The following is a 24,029-nucleotide window of genomic DNA, read 5'->3' as shown; positions in this document are numbered from 1 at the left end:
CTCGTGATCCGCCCGCCTCGGCCTCCCAAAGTGCTGGGATTACAAGCGTGAGCCACCGCGCCCGGCCAGGAATCCATAGTTAATAGGCTGTATTCCGTTTTCCTACTCCGGTGAGTCACTGCCTAATCAAAATACAAAATCTTGCTTAGGGTTATGACCATTTCATGAAAAGTAGGGAAGAGTTTTGAATTATTAACATATATGAGGAATCCTGACTGAATCTTTACCAATATAGACATGTAGTTCTTATCCTTTTTCTCCCAAGTTGTATTGCCTGCAAATTAAGTATTGGGCCAGAAGATTGAGCTAGGTTTATTGTTGAAGTGGATATTCCTACTGAAAAGCTCTCAAATGTCCTGTTCCTTTTAGATAGACTTCTTAAAATAAAACTGAACAGTGCAAACACTTAATAGCTGAACCATTGAGAGACGTTATTTTTTAGAGCAGTTTTAGAACCATTGATATTTTTATATTTCCTTATCAACATTGGTAAGGAAATAAGCCTGAAATATTGAATTTTATTGTTTCTGCTTAAGTAAACTGATGGATTCCATATGTAAAAGTCAGCTTTGAAAATAATTATTATTGTACATTGAATATAGTTTTTTTTTTTTTTTTTTTTTTAGAGAATGGCGTGAACCCGGGAGGCGGAGCTTGCAGTGAGCCGAGATCGCGCCATTCTCCTGCCTCAGCCTCTCCGAGTAGCTGGGACTACAGGCGCCCGCCACCACGCCCGGCTAATTTTTTTTGTATTTTTAGTAGAGACGGGGTTTCACCGTGGTCTCGATCTCCTGACCTCGTGATCCGCCCGCCTCGGCCTCCCAAAGTGCTGGGATTACAAGCGTGAGCCACCGCGCCCGGCCTTGAATATAGTTTTGATATTATCAACACAGGAACTTAAAAACCCATTTTAGGCTGGGCGTGGTGGCTCACGCCTGTAATCCCAGCATTTTGGGAGGCTGAGGCAGGCGGATCACCTGAGGTCCGGAGTTCAAGACCAGCCTAACCAACATGGAGAAACCCCATCTCTACTAAAAATACAAAATTAGCCGGACATGGTGGCCCATGCCTGTAATTCCGGCTACTTGGGAAGCTGAGACTGGAGAATCGCTTGAACCCAGGAGGCAGAGGGTGCAGTGAGCCAAGATCAAGCCATTGCACCCCAGCCTGCGCAACAAGAGCCGAACTCCGTCTCAAAAAAAAACAAAAAAAACATTTTAGGAAAAATGTATCTCATTACACAATAGATAAAAATGAACATTTTAAATAATTATGTTAATAATCTGCTTTTAGACAATACATTTTAAATACCTTTTGCAATGGGAACTCCACAATACTGTGCTGTTCTTAAGAATAAATGCTTTTACTCATATGTTTTCATCTTCTGATACTGTATATCCAGTAGAGAATAAGCAAGAACAAAGAAGAAAACCTAAGGATATCATTAGTGGAAATTTTTCTTGATACTGCTTATGGAAATGCCTTAAGTCTTGCACTGAAAAATGATGTTTTGGTCAATGATGGACCACATATATGTCCCATAAGATTATAATGGAGCTGAAGAATTCCTGTTACCTAGTGATGTCCTAGCTGTCCTAATGTCAGAGGGCAGAGTATTACCTTTTTTCTATGTTTAGGTATGTTTAGACACAAATACATTCCACTGTGTTCTAATCGCCTGCAGTATATAGTACAGTAACATGCTGTACAAGTTTTGTAGCCTAGGAGCAACAGGCTATCCCATTTGGCATAGGTGTGTAGTCGGTTGCGCCATCTAGGTTTGTTTAAGAGCAGTTTACAACGTTCGCAGAATGAAGTTGCCTAATATTTCTAAGAACGTATCCCCATTATTAAGTGAAGTATAACTGTAATTCAGTTATAGCAAGGTTTACAAAGTAAAATGATATCTATTTGCACATTTCATGACAGGCCTTCCTAGGAGTGATAGAGGAAATTACTGGCAACGTGTGTGTGAAGTAGTTTTTATAAGTAGAGGAAATGCATAGGCTATAAAACTATGTGGTAGTTTTGCTTAAAGACTGCTTAAATAACTATCTCATTGGTCAGGAAGGATGCTTACCTCTAAGAAAACCTTACTAGCAACTCATCCTCTTGTCAGACTTTTTGAAGTCTCTCAGATCTCCACAAATGAGAAACATCTTTGTGCATGTTTTCTAAACAGTAGTATAACCAGGCCATTTAAATGTCATGATACTAATAAAATCCTGTGAACATTTAAGAGTGGAGCTAATGTGATGCTAATATTTCCCTGAGAATTTCACAAAATAAACTCAGTGTCTTTAAAGTTATCTTAGTAAAGGGTTTTTTTTGTATTTTTTTAAACATAGCAGACTTAAATCATCCAGCTTAGAATAGCAAAATAGCAGATAGTTTTGTTTATATTCTTAATCTCAATTTTTTTGATAGCACAAAAAATGATTTTTTTATTGATAGCACAAAAAATGATTTTTTTTTTTTGGTTAGAAATGTTTTTAACTGGAATTTATATCCTAGCACTGATTATGGTGAAAGTATCCACTTTGGAATTATGACAACTATATCACACATAAAGACCCACGTTACTGAATATGGGTGCTTGGAATGTTTTTACTCTTAAAATTTCTGGAGGAGTAAAATAGGCATGTTTCTGCACTTAGAAAGATACAGGTTTTGTTCAGATGTATAAGATAGGACCAATCTAGGTAAGTAAAATAATGGTAAAATTCTTTTTTCTGATCTTAAGCTAATTCAGGTAGTTTATCTACTTTGTCAGATTTACTATCTAGTAGTTAATGCATTTATACTTAATATGTAGATGAGTGTTTTCTAATGTACTTAATGTGCAGTAAAGAAGCATGCTATTGAAAACAAAACAAAACAACCTTACAGTGATTCTAGTCAAGCAAGTAACTCCCTCAAAAGTTTAAAAATTTGGTTTCACATTGGCCGGGTGCAGTGGCTCACGCCTGTAATCCCAGTGCTTTGAGAGGCGGAGGCAGGCGGATCACGAGACCAGCCTGACCAAACATGGTGAAACCCCATCTCTACTAAAAATACAAAAATTAGTTGGGCATGGTGGCTCGTACCTGTAATCCCAGCTACTCAGGAGGCTGAGGCAGGAGAATTGCTTGAACTCAGGAGTCGGAGGTTGCAGTGAGCCGAGATCATGCTACTGCACTCCAGCCTGGGTGACAGAGCGAGACTGTGTCTCAAAAAAAAAAAAAAAAAAGGTTTCACATGAAGTAGTGGTGGTGGTGGGGGAGGGAGGTGTTTGAAAGGATGGAGATAGGCCATGATTATTTGAATTTCATTCTTCATTTCCTCCTCAGCAGCGCATTCTGTAGTTCATTTACTGTGAAATAGCCAAAAGCAGGCAGCATGTTGGAAATGAATTGAAAAAGAGACACTTATTGAATAGCTAATCCTTTAGTGATTTTAGTAAAGAGTTAAGATTTCTTAAATAATAACAGGTGTCTCAGGCAATTAAATTGGAGAAGCCGTGAATCTATATTAGAGAGCCTCCTGAATTTATGTATAATTCATGTTTGAAATATTAAAGACATTTACCAGTGTTTGGAATATTTATTTATGAGTATCCCTCTTGGCTATTCTGTTTTTACACGAAAGTGTAAAGATTATTTTTTGAAAGTTACTGTTACTTTGCTTCATAAAGAGTATAAGACCAATGGTGTAATTTCATGGTACTGCTTTCTCTATTGTTTTTCCTGTACTCATCTTCCCCTAAAATGCATAACCATAGTCTCATCCCTGTCAATTTCAGCTATATGGCTGTTTGGAATTATTTCTCATAACTAGTCCCACCTTCTCTTAATTTTTTAATCGACTTGGTTGAGAAGGACCAACTTTACAATATGAGCTTCATATTCTCCTTTATCTTTCAAACTTTATTGCTCTTGCTACTTAAATTACAGTTAACCTGTGGATATCTACTTTTGCAAAGAACAAAAACCTTGCTTCATCACAGAACCAAATAAACAGATTGTATTTCTCTGTGTTCTCTTTCTCTTCTTGCTTCTGTAAAAGGTATGATACCTTTTATTCCACATTCTTTTCTTTTTTTGGGGGGTATGCTAGTTGTAGTGCTTTCAGGTTTTCTTATTCTTTTTCTTTTTTTTTTAGCCTTTCTTTTAGAAACCATCTCAATAATGCATAATTTACAGTTTACATTTTTGGGTTTTTGAAAGTGGAGTAAGAACTTAGATTGTTTGGCAAGTGTCTTATAAAGAATTCTTAATTTAATATTTCCTGTATTTCATAGTTATCTCCAATTGTAATATCTAGTCCAAAAGCAGATTTTTTTTTTTTTTTTTTTTTTGAGACAGAGTCTCACTTTGTCGCCCAGGCTGGAGTGCAGTGGAGCAATCTCGGCTCACTGCAGCCTTCACCTCCCAGATTCTTCTGCCTCAGCCTCCCAAGTAGCTGGGATTACAAGTGCCTGCCACCGTGCCTGGCTAATTTCTGTATTTTTTGCAGAGATAGGGTTTCACCATGTTGGCCAGGCTGGTCTCGAACTCCTGACCTCATGTAATCCACCCGCCTTGGCCTCCGAAAATGCTGGGATTACAGGCGTGAGCCATGGCGCCTGGCCAAAAGCAGCTTTTTTTTTAAGCAGAAAAAGCAAAACTGTCTTTATTGTCTTTCCAAAGCATTCAGCTTAGTCTTCAGAGAAACAGTTCTCTTTTTGAATCATTTAATCTACTTAGTCATTTCATCTAATGTACTATTTAACAAAATTACAAAATTGCAACAAGTATAGCTGGCACAATCAGGTTTGGTGACAAACACAACTAACTCTTGGTAAGCACCTATCCCTGTTGGAGTGAACACAAGTGCCTGGGCACACTAGAGAATATGGTGGGCATTAGCTATACTGTAGGCTTCACAGGAGTGGAGAACACTGTTAATATGGAGAGCTGGAAATTGGTTAAGTAGACTTTGGTATTCTAGTAAACTTGCCCAAGAAGTGTAATTCTTATATATACCTAGTTTTTCCAGAAAGTTACATTAAGGTATTAATGTAACCACAGCAGATAAAAGATTTTTTTTTTTTTTTTGAGACAGCTCTGTTGCCCTGGCTAGAGTGCAGTGATGCTATCTTGGCTCACTACAATTTCTGCCTCCTGTGTTCAAGTGATTCTCTTGCCTCAGCCTCCAGAGTAGCTGGGATTATAGGCACACACCACCATCCTGGCTCATTTTTGTAATTTTTTTTTTTTAAATGAGAGTCTCGCTCTGTTGCCCAGGCTGGAGTGCAGGGGCACGATCTTGGCTCACTGCAACCTCTGCCTCTTAGGTTCAAGCAGTTCTCCTGCCTCACCCTCCCAAGGAGCTGGGATTACAGGCGCATGCCATCACGCCTGGCTAATTTTTGTATTTTTAGTAGAGACAGGGTTTCGCCATGTTGGCCAGGCTGGTCTTGAACTCTTGACCTCAGGCGATCTGCCCACCCCGGCCTTCCAAAGTGCTGGGATTACAGGGGTGAGCCACCGTGCCTGGCCTCAACATTTTTAAGTGTTAATTTAATAGTATCTTTTCTCTATCAGCATATTGTATTTGTTTGCTTATATTATATGAGCATTTTCCAACATTTGCTTTATTACCCTCTCTGTAATATATAATCCCATATTCAGATTTCACCATTTGTTCCCAAAATGTCCTTTATAGCATAATCAACATATTTTAAATATCATTTGTATAGAAAGCTATATATTGAAGGATACTGACAGCAATGAAATTGAGCCTGGCACGATGGCTCAAGCCTGTAATCCCAGCACTTTGGGAGGCCGAGGCAGGTGGATCATTTGAAGTCAAGGGTTCGAGACCAGCCTGGCCAAAATGGTGAAACACCATCTCTACTAAAAATACAAAAATTAGCCGAGCATGGTGGCATGTGCCTGTAATCCCAGCTACTTGGGAGGCTGAGGCATGAGAACTGCTTGAACCTGGGACGTGGATTTTGCAGTGAGCTGAGATGATGCCACTGCACTCCAGCCTGGGCGACAGAGCAAGACTCAGTCTCAAAAAAAAAAAAAAAAAGGAAACAAATTAATTGAAGCTGTTGCACCACAGGGTGAGTAGAGCAACATACTGGTGAAAGTAAGGTGAATGCCAACTGTTGTTTTTGTAATCATACCTAATAAAGTTTTTATCAGTGTATTAGATGGCCTTCAAAATATGGCAGAGAAATCCATAACCAGGCAAAATAATTTTGGGTCTCATTTCTTCTTATAAGTTATTACTTGCCTATAACAAATTGATCTAAAATATGCCTTTCTGCTCTAAAAGCTAAAGCTTAAGAGTCCCTTGGCAGATGGGACTTTTAAATTATTCCCGTAGAAAATTGGTAGTATATAAGTGTTTTAATTTATTAGAAGTGTTTTATTCCTGTAGAAAATTATTCCTGTAGAAAATTGGTAGTATATAAGTGTTACAGCTCTTAGAATTTGTCTAGCAGGCTCTCCGGTTTTTGCCAGAATGCCCTCCACCCCCCAAAAAAAGAAAATTGGTAGATTGGTAGTATACAGGATATATCAGTATCCTTTGGGCATTTAGGTATAAGGAGATCTGCTTAGAAATTGTAACTGGAGAGCTGAGTACAGTGGCTTATGCCTGTAATCCCAACACTTTGGGAGGCTATGGTGGGAGGATTGCTTGAAGCTAGGAGTTTGAGACCAGCCTGGGCAACATAGTGATACCTATTTCTGGAAAAAAAAACATTAAAAAGAGAGACATTAAAAAAAAAATGAACCAAAGAAGATAGAACAAAAGGCTAGATAATTTGGAAGAAAAGCATGAAAGTAATGTCATAAAGAATTCAAAGAGTACAGTTTCAAATAGAGGGGGAAATGCTGTAGGGGTATTGAGGAAGATGGGGACTAGAAAGCATCCTTTTAGATTTGGCAAGCAGGCAAGCATTCATTGGTGACCTTGTGGAGAATAGTTGGAATGAAGTAAGTCTCTGATCATCCTGAGTCAGGGTCAAGTTTATCTTGTCATTATTCGGGTATGAGGCTAGTTTTTCTCTTTGATATCCCGTGGCTCCCATGGCCGGAAGCTGGTGTTTTCTTCAGTGCTGGTTACCTCTAGGAAGAGGAAGTGGGAGGCTGTTCCTGGACTTCTCTGAATACCTTTTTCTAGTTTTAAAGTTTTGAACCACAAGAATGTTTTACTTATTCAGCAAATAAAATATTTCCAAGTGAAGTACAGACATTGGCATTTGTTTCTATGATATAGTGCTGTGATTATCATTATTGTTCAAGTGCTATTATTATTTTATTGACACATCTGCCCCCCCTTTAGATTGCAGGCTCCTGGAGAGGTGTCTCCTACAGTGCCCCAGTGTCTAGTATGAGGGGGTGGCATCTAATGGGTTATATGGTTTTTAAGGAGCATAAGATGTTCCTATGTAAAATGATAGTGTAGTATAACAGAATAAGGTTTAATCTCAGAATGGCATCAGTTCTGCTTTTTGTTCCTGTTGTGAGGAGCCTGTTCAAATGCCCTACTGTGTCTTGTCCCTATGCTGGGGGCACATGGTAGCAGTAGTAACCATCACCTTAGTGCCCTTAGTGAGGTTTGATAAACCTGCCTGCTGCCTACAGTTCCAAATTTGACCAGGATTGTATGACATCATTTAGAGGAACCCTTAGGAGGGAACTCTGAAAGCAGTGTGTCTGTCTAAGCACTGCTGTTGCTGGCAGAGGGGTCTAGAGGTTACTTAGGGATGAGCACGATTGTTTTCTCCAGCTCTAAAAGAAATTAAGGACTCTCAGATTTTTTTTTTTTTTTTTTTTTTTGAGACTCTGTCTCAAAAGAGTTTAGGTCTGTGAATGGTCTTGCTCTGTCACCTCGGCTGGAATACAGAGGTGCGAATATGGCCCATTGCAGCCTCAACTGTCTGCGCTCAAGTGATTCTCCCACCTCAGCCCCCTGAGTAGCTGGGAGTCCAGGCCTGTGCCACCATACCTGGTCAGTTTTCTTGTAGAGACAAGGTCTCACTATGTTGCCAAGGCTTGTCTCAAACTCCTGGGTTCAAGCAAACCTGCTGCCTCAGCCTCCCACAGTGCTGGGATTACAGGTGTGAGCCACCACGTCTGGCTCAAATGTTCTTTTGTCTTTGTCTTTGCCAGTTTTACTTCATTCCACATGTCAAATATATATTTTTAAAGATATTAGTAAAAAAATAAAGGGAGTTTGATTGCTACAGTGTCTAAACTAGGTTTTTTAATGGATTGAAGGCTATCAGAAGGACGTTTTGAATAAACTTATTTTGTTTGGAGTTTAATTTTGTGACGAAAACCCAAGTTGGAATTTAAGGTAAATGAAAATTTTGTTGCATTGGAGTGAAATATAAGGAAATAATAAATTCATTAAGTTTATTAAATGATCATTACTTCTTAAAAATAGAGCTGATACCTATGAGCTATACTTAGTGTGTATTAGATGATTTAGATAGCACTGCTTTCTTTTCAGTAGAAAATAATCAGGCCGGGCGCGGTGGCTCACGCTTGTAATCCCAGCACTTTGGGAGGCCGAGGCGGGCGGATCAAGAGGTCAGGAGATCGAGACCACGGTGAAACCCCGTCTCTACTAAAATTACAAAAAAAAAATTAGCCGGGCGTGGTGGCGGGCACCTGTAGTCCCAGCTACTCGGAGAGGCTGAGGCAGGAGAATGGCGTGAACCCGGGAGGCGGAGCTTGCAGTGAGCCGAGATCACGCCACTGCACTCCAGCCTGGGCGACAGAGCGAGACTCCGTCTCAAAAAAAAAAAAAAAAAAAAAAAAAAAAAAAAAGAAAATAATCAGAAAAATAGTGTATCATTTAAGTTTTGTCAATTTTTTTCCCTAGGAAGATAAGAAAAATACAGTAGAAGTAAGATTGACAAAAAAACCGTCCAGGGCTGTTTTTAGCTTTCTAGTCTTTTTTTTTTTTTTTTTTTTTTTTGGGTTAGGGGGTTATTTTGTATTTTTAGTTTTATAGAAATTAGAATATTCTTCCTGGCCTCGTGTTGAGAGTTTTTAATTTAAATAAAATTTAATTTGAGAGTTTTTTGAAGTGAAATGTTACAATCTCCCAATTCAACATTATAATTTTACTGCAGGATAAATAAAGAAAACGGGAAAGGAGGAAAGCATTGATTACAGTTGTCTTAACAATGAGCAAATGTGCAAGGAAAAAATATATTAAGACAAATCCGAGGTAGGTAGATGTACGTTTTTCTGTTCTTTTGAAAATTCTACTTAGCTTAAATTTCGTGATGAATAAATTGATATATAGATGTACACATACATATATGTATGTGTATATATATTGTATTATAATATATACTCAAATTATTCAGCCATTCACTTAAGGCACCATCTACTGTGTACCATCCTAGGCGCTATAGGAGATGTGTCAGTATGTCAGTTGACTTATGCTAAGTACTAATCTTTTCATTTAGGAAGTAGACCAATATGAGGATGTCAATAGTCAAGTGGAATTGTCGAATTCGAAGAATCCCCAGGGTTTTATTCTTCCTCCTGGCCTTTTGGCCATACTTGTACTTAACCTTTTAAAACAGAAGAAAGTCTCTACCAATGTTTTACAAATATCCAAATAGAATTTTTCAAGTTTTCTTTTGATTACTTTCAGAGACGTTCTGTTTCATTAGTTGGATATAGCCCTAGAGAGAAAATTGATTTTCCACTTTTTGTAAAGTTATTTAAAAGAATAGAAACAACTTTAATAACTTCCTTTTCCAATTGGATTCTATTTTTAGAAGAGATAAAAAATTTTTTCAAGGGTAATGCACTTCCTCTGCAATGTAATTTGTCTTTGAAAATTGGATACAACTAAAATTTTAGAATTTTTTTTTTTTTTTTTGGAGACAGAGTCTCACTCTGTTACCCAGGCTGGAGTGCAATGGCACGATCTTGGCTCACTGCAACCTCTGCCTCCCAGGTTCAAGGGATTCTCCTGCCTCAGCCACTTGAGTAGCTGGGATTACAGGGTGCCACCATACCCGGCTAATTTTTTTTATTTTATATTAAAACTTTTTTATTAAAAAAAATTTTTTTTAGGCCGGGTGCAGTGGCTTAACCTGTAATCCCAGCACTTTGGGAGGCCAAGGTAGGAGAATTGCTTGAGGCCAGGTGTTAAAGACCAGCCTAGGGGAAAAAAAAAAAAAGAGAAAAGAGAAGACCAGCCTGGGTAACATAGCAAGATCCTGTCTCTTAGAAAAAAAAATTGTTTTAATGGAGGGTCCTATTTTTTTAAATAGATATATTAATGTTTTATTAATTTGGATCCCAATATATTCAAAACAGGTTGGGATAATTTTTGCTTTTCTATCAAAGTTTGCTAAATAATATAAAGGAGATTTCAGAAGAAATATTTAACTTCAAAAGAAAATAATGTTCCTGCTATTATTAGTTGTTTGTAAATTTAAATATCTCCATTTTAGCAATTTTTTTTTTTTTCGAGACACAGTTTCACTCTGTTGCCCAGGCTGGATTGCAGTGGCACAATCTTGGCTCACTGCAACCTCTGTCTCCCAGGTTCAAGTGATTCTTGTGCCTCAGCCCTGGAGTAGCTGGGATTATAGGCGCATGCCACCACACCCAGCTAATTTTTGTATTATTAGTAGAGGGAGTTTCACCATATTGACCAAGCTGGTCTCAAACTCCTGACCTCGGGTGATCCACCTGCCTAGCCCTCCCAAAGTGCTAGGATTACAGGCATGAGCCACCATGCCCAGCCACCATTTGAACAAATTTTTACCTGTTTTTTAGAACTGTGGAACCAAATATTTGCCAGTATTTTGCTTGTTGTTAATTTATAGTGCTTAGTGAACTTTTTTGTTTGTTTTAGTTTTTATTGTTTTGTTTTAGTTTTTATTGTTTTTATCCTTACATGTTTTTATTTTTAATTATTTTGTAATTCATAATTGCCCGTTGGTTCTTCTCTCTCTAAAAAGGATTATTGTTTAAGATTAAAATACTACATAGTTAATTGAAGACTATTAGTTTTAGTACAACTATGTTTATTTAATATTATCACAACTATGTTTAATATAGAAAGTGAGATTTGGGGAAATATATTCTATGAGACATCTCTTCAATTTTATTTAGCTATAAATTATATAGTGAATATTGTAAGATTATAATGGACTCTATAAATTCTATCTGGAGCAGCTGTGGCGGATTTATAGCTGTTAATGTTGTATGTACATCATTTACAGCTGAGTTTGGGGTCCTGCATTTCTGCTGAGATAGTGCCTGAAAAATGCCTGGTACAGTGCTTGACCCATGTTGAGCACTGAAATGTTAGTTAAATCTTCTGCACTGAGTCCTGTATAGGAATTGGGTTTTAGTGGGTTTAGGAGGTTGTACTGGAGGGTATAAATCTGCAGAATAAATCTGCAGATTTGGATATAAATCTGCAGAATAAACTGGCTTGAAATAGCATATCTATTTTAAATTGCTAGTATTGACCTTTTTTGTAGATGATTTTTACCTTCAAAAAAATAATTTTAGTATCAAACTTTTACTAAATGGCATGAACTGAACACCGTGCTAGGTACTCTGGCAGAATACAAATGGAATAAAATTACAGTCCATACATTTGGTATGAAAGAGAAAGCATATCTGAGTGAGATTGCGACAACAATTGCAGCATACTCCAAAACACATCATCATCGTAAAATGTTGTCCAAACTGTAATTCACAGGGCACTGACTGTGGAAGGAACCCTGGAGTCACAGTCACAACACCTCTTTTTCATCCCTCATCATGCTACCTATTATGTTCCCTGTAAAAGTCCTTTAATCTCTCTGAACATTATTTTTATTATTATAATAACACCTGACAGTTGCAGTCTTCCAGGATAATTGATTAATTGGTTTATTTAGCATATACTGTACTAGGCACTGGGAATGCATGGAAATCTATAAGATGGGATTCCCTGTCCCTGAGTTGCTCACGCTCTTGAGTGAATACATGTATTATATGCTACACAAGTGTTATAACAGACTTGTAAAATGCTTTGGGAACTCAAAAGAGAATAACTAATTCTGCCCAGGGCTATTAGAATAGGCCTTTGAAAGTTGGTGTCCTCGAACCAGGCCTCGACAGACTAGTGAGAATTTGCCAGTTGGACAAAGAAGGGTAAAGGGCATTTCAGGAAGAGGGGAGATTAGATGTAAAAGATTAAAACTGGGAGAGTAAGATATGTACTTGAAAAAATGTCTGATTAGGAGGCTGGCATGCAGTGTGTTGGAAAGAGTAGAGGGACTGGAGATAAGGCTGTAGAACTAAAATGGGTCACATTGTGAAAGAGATCGAATGGCAGTGTGGTTTAGTAATGGAGTATATGGACTTTGGAAAAAGACCTTGGTTGAAAACCTGGCTATGCCACTTAATACCTTTGTGGTAAGATCAAATTCTTAACCTCCCTAAGTCTCTTTTTCCTTATTTCTAAAAGAAGAACTAATTATTTTTTATTTTTTGAGACAGTCTCACTCTGTTGCCCAGGCTGGAAGAGCTGATGATAGTGATCTTATAGAGTTGTTAATCAAAACTACCAGGCACTTACCACATGATAAACTCTCAATAAATGATGGTTATAGTTAGGAGAATTAGAAGTTTGGATTTTATCCTGTAGTCAATAGGAAGCTACTGAAGAGTTTTAAGCAAAGAAGTGTTTTAAGCAGAAATACATGTTTTAGAAACATAACTATTGGCATGGATTGGAGCCAGGAGGTAGAGTGGTGGCTGTGGAAAGGTAGAGAAGGAGACTTAATTGTTATTTAGAAGGTAGAATCATGATACCTGGTGATGATGCTGTGTGGAATGACAGAGAGTTTCAGGGGTTTCTGGCTTGAACAATTGGTTGGATGGTGGGGTCCCATTTCCTGAGATAGGAAACTCAGAAGGGTAGAAAGTTTGTGGAAGAAGAGGAGTTTAGTTCTGGACCCACTGATTTTGAGGTTCCTGCAGGACGTGTGTTTAGAGATGTTAAACAGGGATTTGCATATTGGATTTTGGAATTCAGAAGAGACGTCTCACCTAGAGTCATGGGTTTAAATCTGGCACTTGAATTCAGAGAAACAGACCATGTGAAGTAGGGAGAGATTTGAGAGTGAGGCAAGAAAGCTAAGCAGAGTCCTGAAGACATGCAGTGTTGAAGGTTAACATTGAGGAAGGGAAGGAATTGTCAGAGGAGGTTGTGGAGGAATTGTCAGCGAATCAGATGAGAAGAGGAAAACGTAGTATCAGAACACTGAGACAGTGTCAAGAAGGAAGATGTCAACAGTTTGAATGCTGCTGAGGGATCAAACAAAAGGTAGGATTTAAAATGTACATTGGATTTAGTGACAGAGATGAGTTACCATTTCTAGAGACGTTTTACAGGCAGAAACCTCTCTAAACTTGGGGGTGTCTAGGAGTATGTGGGATGTGAAGTAACGGAGGTAGTAGTGTTGGCAATTCTTTCAAGTAGTTCAGCAGTGAGAAGGGGAAGAGAGGTTCAAGGGAATAGCTCGAGAGATTTCTGATCCAGTGGATTTGTGGCTATGAGTGTAAGTTGTGAGATGGGAGAGACGTGAATGTGTTTTTAAGTCTTTACCGGAAAAAACTGTTAGAGGGGGAGAGAATAATTGATAGTATAATCCCCTGGGGCATGGGCTCCAAACAACAGATACAGGTATTTTAAGAGTGGGGAGGAGGCAGGAAGCAAGGGAACATGGTGAGTGTAGATGTCAATAGCTTTGTTGATTTGGTTGTGGGAAGTTGATGGAATTCTCATTAGAGACCGGAGGCAAGGGCTTTCATTGAATGTAATCAGTATAGAAATGCAGGGATTGAGAAGAGGGAGAACATTTGAAACAGTTGTGGAGAATGGGCTAGTAAGCCAAGTAGGCAAACTCCATCAGTTAGCCGCCCATTTGAGGTTGAAAACCAAGAATTTAATAGCTATATTTATTTTATTTTTTTAGAGATGGGGTCTTGCTCTGTCGCCCAGGCTGGAGTGCAGTGGCACGATTATGGCGCACTGCAGTCTTGACCTCCTGAGCTCAAGTGATCCTTCCACCTCACCCTCCTGAGTAGCTGGGACTACAGGTGCCCACCACTACGCCCAGCCAATTTCTTTGTTTTTTATGTGGATATGGGGTCTCACTATGTTGCCCAGTCTTGTCTCGAACTCCTAGGCTTGTGTGATCCTTCTGCCTTGGTCCCCCAGAGTGTTGGGATTACAGGCATGAGCCCCTGTGCCTGGCCTCAATAGCTTATTCTGTCTTATAATTTCATTCAGTATTGTTCATCTGCCTTGGTGCAGGCATAGAGGAGATGAAGAGTTGGTTTTATCCAAGATTGGTACTTACTAAGAATATACAGCAGCAGCACAATCTTGGCTTACTGCAGCCTCCACCTCCCAGGTTCAAGCAATTCTCCTGCCTCCACCTCCCAAGTAGCTGGGATTACAGGCGCCTGCCACCACACCTGGCTAATTTTTGTATTTTTAGTAGAGACGGAGTTTCACCATGTTGGCCAGGCTGGTCTTGAACTCTTGACCTCGTGATCTGCCTGTCCTGGCCTCCCAAAGTGCTGGGATTACAGACGTGAGCCACTGTGCCCGGCTGGGAAACAGTAATTAAAATGAGAAGCCATGTTAGCTGAATAGGGTAGGAAGTGAAGAAAGAGGGAGGCGGATGGGCAGAGAGAAAGTGGTGTGGAGATCTCAGTGTGTTGGAATAACAAGTGTGATGGGAGTGGTCAAGGGAGAGGATAAGATGGGAGGATAGGATGTTGTAGGCGAAGTGGAATGTTGGAATTAATTTTTTCAGAGCTGGACCAGTTTGTACATTGGCAATGTCCAGGGTGTGGCCAACCACTGCAGTAGATGGCTGAAGTGGCATAAAGTAAGTCATTGATCTGAGGCATCTGGGTAAGGGATAGGTCTTCTTTTGAGTGTTGAACATAGACAGAATGGTGAAGACGAAGACTGTTACATCAGGGGCCAGAGTCTTCAGTTTACATCCTGGAGGTGAGTAGATGATTATCTTATGGATGGGTTCAGGATGGTACACCTGATGACCTTGAGCCTCAGTTGAACAAGGGTTTTTACGAGGGAGTAAAGGAGGTACAGGTGGGAAGCAACATTGGGGAACAAAGCAGATGGCCAGTCAACATGCTGACCTTGATTGGGTGTGGGAAGATGTGCAGTACCCTCTTGAGAGGACAGCTGAGAGGCTTTGGGAGTTCCAGATAGCATATTGCTGGGGTTTGGAAGGAGAACAGGAGTGAGGGGTTGTATTATGGAGGGAAAGGAAGCACTAGTTATGAGAGTGAAGATGAAATATGGAAGGAGCTTATATCTTAGTGATTTGAGTGTGATTCTGGTATGGGTGCAGGGGGCATTGCAGTTTAGTTGTGGCTTAGGGCAAGACCCATTTTCTGTGATATATTGTCTTCAGAGTGGATAGCAGCAACTGTGTGGAAAAGCAGCTCAACTGCTTTGTCCAGTGTGGCGATGGGAGGTTACAGTGGACAGTGCCCAGTGCTAAATTCTGGTAAGGAGGAGGAGTTGGGATGGCTGCTGACCTTCCATCTCTGCCTTTCTCCCTAAGGCTCAAGGCCTCATGGCATCCTGACTGATGTTTAGCTTTGTGGGGTTGCTTTTTGTGGTTGATCTGGTTCTGACTGATTATATATAGACACACGATTCTAGCTTTGGAGCCTGAATGGATGACGATACTCTTGACTAAAAGAAGAAATAAAAGGGAGGGGACAGGTGTCCATGAAAACCCCAGGTTGAGATGCTCAGTGGGAGGGAGGTGTGTGTAAATACAGATTTGGGAGCCATCTGCATATAGGATTGAAGAAGCCATAGTATTCATATTATTGGAAAATTCTGTAGTATTGACAAAAGGAAAAGGGCAAAGGACTGAACTCTCTGGGAAATGCCCCCAGAAAAAAATGGACCAGTTAAGATGATTGCATGAGATGGTACGTATCAAGACATTTTCATGTATAAAACATTTTGAAATCTGTTTGTCCTTTATCATATCTCAAAAATAGAGGCCTGAATAGTTTATCTTTTTAATCATTAAAACTTTTTTTTGATGGGAGACTTCTTGGATTCTACAGTGTGTACCCCTCTGTCCTTAAAGTATACTGAACATAATTAGCCTTTTTTTGATGACTCAGGATAGTTATTATAAAAGGTACTGAGTTGTAACTCACAGGCTGGGCATGGTGGCTCATGCCTGTAATCTTAGCACTTTGGGAGGCTGAAGTGGGCTGATCACTTGAGGCCAGGAATTGGAGACCAGCCTGGCCAACATGGTTAAACCCCGTGTCTACTAAAAATACAAAAAATTAGCTGGGTGTGGTGGCGCGTGCCTGTAATCCCAGATGTTTGAGAGGCTGAGGCAGAAGAATCGCTTGAACCCAGGAGGTGGAGGTTGCAGTGAGTCCAGATCGCGCCACTGCACTCCAGCCTGGGTGACAGAGTGAGACACTGTCTCAAAAAAAAAAAAAAAGGTATTATTCCTAATTTAATTCCATGCAGCCTTTCCAGCCCTATTTGTACCAGTCCTTCTCTGTCTCTTCCCCACTAAGTCTAATTATCCCCCTTTCTCTCACCCAGATTTTCTACTCCAGTCAGCTATTCTGTTTCCCAGATATCCTCTGTACTTTCCTCCCTCTCATAGTCGACCTGTCCTTTCTACCTGGTGAAATCCTACTCAACCTTCAATATACAACTCATATGACCACATTCTCTGGCAGACGTAGTCAGTCTCTTATGTTTTCCAGAGCATTTCATGGATCACATACATCACATGATTCAAGAAATTACGGCCAGTTGCAATGGCTCACGCCTAGTAATCCCAGCACTTCGGGAGGCCAAGGCAGGCAGATCACCTGAAGTCAGGAGTTGAAGACCAGCGTGGCCAACATGGCGAAACCCTGTCTCTTCTAAAAATACAAAATAGCTGGGCATGGGGGCATGCTCCAGTAATCCCAGCTATGTGGGAGGCTGAGGCCAGAGAACTGCTGGAACCTGGGAGGCAGAGGTTGCAGTGGGCCGAGATCATGCCTCTGCACTCCAGCCTGGGTTGACAGAGCGAGACTCTGCCTCAAGGAAAAAAAAGAAAAGAAATTACTGTACTTGTGATTTACTTTAATTACTGACCTGCCAGTAAACTGTGTTTCTCAAATTTTAGTACGTATTGGAATTGTTTGCATATAAGAGGTTAAATTCTCAAGAAGGTTTGATTCACTAGGTTTGGGGTTGAGCCTAAGCTTCTGCATTTTTTACAACAAATACTTCTTGTTAATTCTGATGCGAGTTGTCCAAGGACCATAATTTGAGAAACCAACAACCATGCAGTTAATGGATTCTGTCAGGGCAAGGGCCATGATTTATCTGCTTTTGTATTTTCAGAGCCTGCCATGTAGACTATGCTAAATGAATGTTTCTAGAATGAAATAGAGTTTACTGGGGAAGGCCTTTCGGCATATAATTTTTGAGTTGAGACCCAAGTTGTTGCAGAACCTTAAGAAAGCTTTTGCCTTTCAAAGGTATAAAAAATAGCACAAGACAACATTTCCCAGGTGGTTTCCAAAATACTCCTGCTAGGGTATGCTTCGTGGGAAAAGGGTTTGCTTGGTAGTCAGATACTTTTAGAAAATGCCGTCTGTTATACCTGTGCCCTTCACCCTTCTCAAGATACACTAGCAGATTGAAGCTTTTGAGATGTTCTGTGGGAAAGAAACCCTTTTAATCTTTAAAACGTTTTGACAAAGCATTTTCCCTACCCTTTTTCCCCAGATAATGCCTTTTTAGACCTGCAGAACTAATGTCCTGAGGTATTTTCTTTGGAAACTGCTCACATAACCGAAAGTAGAACAGTAGGAATTAATACTTTATGTGTGATGATGACCTATACTTACCTAGAATTGGAGAGGCCACTCTGGGAAGTTATAAGAAAAGAGATAAAGGATTAGGCAATATTAAGGGAAAGACATTTTTCTATGGTAGGCTCTACGTTTGTATTTTGGTATAATTGCTCTAAATTGTTCTGGTCAGTTATAAGGATTAAAATAACTGTAGTATAGACGATAGCAGACAGGTTTGAGCATGGAAGGATTGGATTTGGGTAATGGCTACTGGAATGCAAAAGGCAGTATGGAGTCAAAGACAGTAGATGAAGGATCTGTAGGATCTGGTAACTAATTAAATCTGGAAGAACAACTTGGATGTTTTAATTCAAAGATCTAAGTGGACTATATACTTTTTGGATGTATAGTTCGACTAAGGTGAAAAAAAAACATTGTATTATTGACAGCTGAAAAGATGTGTAACAGCAGGGAGTAGTTTCTATAAGTTTGTTTTTTTTTTTTTGAGACAGGGTCTCGCTCTGTCGCCCAGGCTGGAGTTCAGTGGCGTGATCTCGGCTCACTGCAAGCTCTGCCTCCCGGGTTCACGCCATTCTCCTGCCTCAGCCTCCCGAGTAGCTGGGAGTAGGGGCGCCTACCACAGCGGTGCCCGGCTAATTTTTTGTATTTTTAGTAGAGATGGGGTTTCACCGTGTTAGCCAGGATGGTCTCAATCTCCTGACCTCGTGATCCGCCCGCCTCAGCTTAGCAAAGTGCTGGGATTACAGGCATGAGCCACCGCACCCGGCCTCTATAAGTTTTTAAATTTTAATTTTGTTTATTTTGTTTATATTTTATCTTTAACAGGGTAAAACTTATTATAATATAGTTTGCCTTCTAAAAAGAGTCCATATAGAAATCATTAACTTAAACTGAATTCATACACAAACTTCAAATCACATCAGAAGTTTTTCCTGGAAAAATTAGGTCCTCTTTTTTCAATAATTGGGGCTTGTTTATCAGAAACGACTTAGCGATAACAAAGCAAGACACATTTTTATATTATTATACATTTAATTTAGACGATGGAGGAATTCCTCCACACTACCTCATAATATAAAGCAGGTTTATTAGGCCTTAAGAATCATAGAATATTTATACTTTTCATGTAAAATAGAAAACCTAATTTTCCAGTCATTCATGCTAAACAGCAGGGTTAAAGTAGTGATCGGGAAGACTTTATAAGTTTTAAAATAAGGTAGTTTCCATGAGACATTTTGCAGTGCTCCGTTGGTAATGTTCATATTCAGTGAGCAGAAAAGATGAGTTGAGAGACTTAGGACTCTACTATTGGACCTGTTTCTTGAAGAAAACAAAAACCAGATAGTACAATTGGATGTCAGAAATGGTTATTAGAAAGCTGGGTAAAAACAGTACAGGTTGAGTATCCCTTATTTGAAATGCTTGGGACCAGAATTGTTTCAGAATTTGGAATTTTTTGTATTTTAGAATATTTGCATATACATATGAGTTACCTTGGGGATGAGAGCCAGGTCTAGACACGAGATTCATTTATGTTTCATATACACCTTATAGTCTAAAAGTAATTTTATACAATATTTTTAATGATTTTGTACAGGATACAAAGTTTTGAGCCATAGTATGAGGTCACATGTGGAATTTTCTTTTTGTGGCATCATGTAAATGCTCAGAAAGTTTCAGATTTTGGAGCATTTCAGATTTTGGGTTTTTGGATTAAGGATATTCAACCTATATTTCCAAATACTGAAGATAGGGCCTTAATTTGTCTTCCTTTTTATTGTCTTTTCAGACAAATGACCATGGAAACAGTTGAATCCCAGCATGATGGAAGTATAACAGCTTCTTTGACAGAGAGCAAGTCTGCTCATGTGCAGACTCAGACTGGCCAAAATTCAATCCCTGCTTTAGCTCAGGTAGGCAATAGGCAGGCACCGTTGAAAGTCAAAATATATGGAAATGAGAATTAGGTACAGGTTCTCTTTTCTTGCCATTGATCTTAAATTTTCCATGTTCCCTGGTTATCAGCCGTTCTTGCTGATTTGAAGAAAAGATACGTGTTGTAATTAGCCTTGCATTTTAACAGACATTCAGCAGTGCCCCATCTCCATTGCCACCACCACTGTGGAAGGAAAGACAAAAACCCTTCCTGAATATGTAATCCTCAAAGTATGATTTGAGAGGGTTGCTAATTCGAAATTGATACAGTTCTGATGTCCTTAGCTGTTAAGATGACAGAAATCTTACCATTTGCCCAATATATATTTGTCTTGATCATTACTTTCTTTTCAGTTAGGTCTCGAACTTTGAATTGGTTTCATTCAGAGGTCACCAGTATCAGTTAGCACCTGTTTCTAGATCCTAACATTTATTTCTGAGATATCTGTAAAAATACATAGTAAAAATAAACACATTTGTTAGTTCATCAAATATTTATTGAATGTCTGCTGTATCTAATTAATTATTCTGGATGTATGTGGATATGTAGTTTCAGGCCTTAAATATCTCATGGTTTGGTAGGGTAGACAGATATTTTAGCAATAATTCCAGTAGGGTAAGAAGTGCTGTAAAATACTATGTAGAAAATGAATAAGGCCTACAGAAGAGGGAACAGCCAGCTGACTAGGAGTGCTTTATTGATCTCCTTTGAGCTAGACACAAAGGATGATTAGGAGTCTGCCAGGTTGATAAGGTGAGGAAGCATATTCTAGGCAGAGCGAAGAGTGTGCACAGAGGCACAAGGCCAGGGCATAGGATATGCAGGGAACTATGGGTATTGAGTTTAACTGGAGCCAGGTGTCTGGGCTGGGCAGTCCAGCTAGTAAAGGTAAGCAGAGGATTGTATACATTTCAGGGTTTAGAGTACACTGTACTCTAAATAGTCTTGAAATATTTTCAGGTGCCCACCATATTTTCAGTTTTGACACTAGTAGCCATGTGGAGGTGGAATTGAAAGTCAGTGAGTCAGAAGTGAAGACACCATCAGGGTGCCTGGTGGAGTCAAAGTAGCGTGAGATACAGAGCAGTGGTGAGACCTTTGTGGTACATTAAAGGGAGAATAAAAAGGACCTGGTGGTTGACTGGAAGGCCCAGGGGAAACACCAGGCAGTTCTTGGGCTATATTAGGCCAGACTGGTGTGAGAGCTCTCCTTTCCTGTGCACCCAGCCTGCTTTTCTTTCCTCTTTAAAGCTGCCAACACCCACTCGTTCCCTGGAGGTTTTCTGCAGTATTTTGTAGAGCTCTATCTCCCTAGCAACACCTTTTGTTACACTGAGAGACAGGCATGTAGGCCAGGCCTTTTGCTTAAACACACACACACACACACACACACATACACACACACACCCCCTTGTTAAAAAAATGCATGTTCATTGTAGAAAATAAATATTAAAATGAAGAATATAAAAACTATCCATGATCTTAACATCCAGAGATTTAATCATTGTTAACATTTTGGTGTAGCTCCTTTAGTCTTTTTGTCTGTGTGAATAGAATAGAATAGAATAGAAAGCATATACTTTTTTTCATGATTTTGGGATTTTCCAGAATTTTTAGAGCTATGGTTTCTGGTCAGTAATTCTGCCCTTTGCTGAAATTGTAGTTGAAAGCACTTTTTTTTTTTTTTTTTTTTTGGTAGAGACAAGTTCTCACTATATTGCCCAGGCTGGTCTCAAACTCCTGTGCTGAAGCAGTCCTTGCACCTCAGCTTCCCAAAGTGCTGGAATTACAGGCATGAGCTTCTTGTACCCAGCCTAAAAGTACATTTTCTTCCTTTTGACTCTACTTCCCTCTAGGTGGGTCCTGGCTCACTAAGTTCTACAGATGCCTTTTGCCCCAGAATTCTGGGGCTGAAGTCCCAGCAATAGATTTCCATTTTTTAAATATGGTAATTTGCAATTCTGAGGACTTTCAGGCTGGGTGACAGCCACCTCTGTGAGCCTCACTCAGAAATTGCCAACTGGTGGCCAGGTGCAGTGGCTCATATCTGTAATCCCAGTACTTTGGGAGGCCAAAGCAGGTGGATCGCTTGAGGCCAGGAGTCCGAGACCAGCCTGGCCAACATGAAGAAACCCTGTCTCTACTAAAAATACAAAACTAGGTGGTTATGGTGGCACACGCCTGTAGTCCCAGCTGCTTGGGAGGCTGAGGCATGAGAATCGCTTGAACCCAGGAGGCTGAGGTTGCAGTGAGCCAAGATGCAGCCACTTCACTCCAGCCTGGGTGACAGAGTGAGACCCTGTCTCAAAAAAAAAAAAAAAAATGTTGCCAACAGGTTAAGTAATGTGGAGTCTGAAAAGTAGCCTTAGGTTTCTGAGGGCTTGGAATTGAATAGGAGACCAGTGGACAGAAACTAGGTTTTAGTAGGTTAGAGAATAAGTAAGAGGAGGGGAAGTGGAAATTGGAAGTGTAGACTCTTTTAAGAAATTTGTCTTGAACTAATAGAGAAAGATGGGTTTGTGAAACAAAGGGGTGAGAACTGGGATGTGGGAAATTTGGGAATGTTTTGAATAAAATGGAAGATTATAGAGACTTGTGAGAAGGCAGAATCAAGGAACTAGAAAAAGCCTATGTTTACATTTGTAATGCTTCTTTAAAAATCTCAAATAATGTTATATGCTAATAAATATTGATAGTTATTAAATCTGGATAGTAAATTCATGGAGTTTTGTTGTTTTTCTATTTTCTATTGTTAGAAGTATTTTTTTGTTGTTGTTTTTGTTTTGTTTTGTTTTTGAGACAGTCTCACTCTGTTGCCCACGTTGGAATGCAGTGGTGCAATCTCGGCTCACTGCAACCTCTGCTCACTGCAACCTCCGTTCACTGCAACCTCCACCTCCCGGGTTCCAACGATTGTTGTACCTCAGCCTCTCGAGTAGCTGGGATTACAGGCATGTGCCACCACCACGCCCAACTGATTTTTGTGTTTTTACTAGAGACAGGGTTATGCCATGTTGGCCAGGCTAGTTTTGAACTCCTGACCTCAAGCAATCCACCTGCTTTGACCTCCTAAAGTGCTGGGATTACTGGCGTGAGCCACTGCACCTGGCCTGTTTGAAGTGTTTGATCAAACTGAAACTATGGTTTTTATCTTTCACATTCTAGAAATATAGAGATTAAGAAGTAATCTGTATGCCGACTCATGGATTATTTTAGTTAACTAAGAATTATCGTCCATGCCATGCATGGATCATGATTTTTTGAAGAATTAGAAGACAATTCTTAGCAGTCAGAATTTTCTGAACATAATTACTCATTTAAGTTCTTGTGACATCAGCAGCTGTTCGTTTATGAGTATTGTTACTATCGTACAATAGTATATATCTTACAAGGAGTAGGAAATCAAGCTGAACTCTGTTAACCCTATGATGTATGCCAAAAGTGACTGACTCTTCTGAATTTCTGATGGCTTCATATTTACTTGCCACTTGTCTCATTTTTCTTCAAACTTGAGGATTGTAAATTTCTGTATGTTTTAGATTTAAACTTAGTTGTGAATAAAGAGGAATTTCTGACACTCACCTTCCTTGTTTATATGATCAGATTATCAGTAAACAGTGTGGGAACAAAAGGCGTGAGCAGAACATTCAGTGGGTTTGATTCTTTGCATCTAATGTCATTTAATACTAGTTGTTTTGATTGCCCTGGCCTTTCCAGAGCTTCTGCTAATCAAGAATATACTTTGAAAATCATCAGAGACCTAGCAACTGTTGAGCTTGGTTTTGGCTGTCAGGCCCCTGTTCTGCTGATGGATTGAGGTGAGGTGCAGGTACACAAGGGGAGACTGGAGTTTTGCTTTCCTATTTTATAACTTTGTAGTAATAAATGGAGCCTTTCTCTTCTGTTCGAAAACAAAATCATGGTGATGGTAATGTGAAAAAGTTGGAAGCAGGAGTTGCCATCAGCACATCCTGATATGGCAAATAACTGGAGGTTAAATGTTGTCTTGGCTTTCTTCTTGTCTAAATTATTTTTATACTGATTTATTTTTAATGGAAGCTGGTATCTTATTAAGTACGTGTATTGATATATAGGACTAGACTCAGTGGATTCTGGTAAAACTGTTGATAATAAATTGAGGAGTCCATTTTAAATAACCTGGCCAGGAG

The 24,029-nt window shown here is 39.6% G+C and overlaps 1 protein-coding gene and 1 non-coding gene across 12 annotated transcripts in view; both read left to right on the top strand.

Moving 5' to 3' along the window:
• Window positions 1-24,029, top strand: part of CREM (cAMP responsive element modulator) — a 102,394-nt gene that overhangs the window by 11,022 nt on the left and 67,343 nt on the right. For 4 of the 11 annotated variants that reach the window (XM_032143369.2, XM_032143353.2, XM_032143583.2 and 1 more), the window contains exons 2-3: window positions 9,122-9,219; window positions 19,714-19,837. The exons of 3 other annotated variants lie outside the window; for them this stretch is intronic. In XM_032143369.2, the coding sequence (XP_031999260.1) occupies window positions 9,176-9,219; window positions 19,714-19,837 (168 nt within the window). In that variant the 5' untranslated portion in view covers window positions 9,122-9,175. Of the gene's footprint in view, window positions 1-14; window positions 111-9,121; window positions 9,220-19,713; window positions 19,838-24,029 lie in introns of those variants that run through there. 4 more of the 11 variants (XM_058436546.1, XM_032143401.2, XM_058436544.1 and 1 more) reach the window with 3 other exon arrangements.
• LOC116466174 (U7 small nuclear RNA) lies at window positions 6,444-6,503 on the top strand. Its single transcript, XR_004247418.1, has one exon. It is a non-coding gene; the product is annotated as a U7 small nuclear RNA (small nuclear RNA).

This window comes from Hylobates moloch, unplaced genomic scaffold, assembly GCF_009828535.3.
Source record: "Hylobates moloch isolate HMO894 unplaced genomic scaffold, HMol_V3 SCAFFOLD_3, whole genome shotgun sequence".
Lineage (NCBI taxonomy): Eukaryota > Metazoa > Chordata > Mammalia > Primates > Hylobatidae > Hylobates > Hylobates moloch.
Note: the sequence above shows the minus strand (reverse complement) of the source record. Positions and strands in the feature narration are given on the sequence as shown.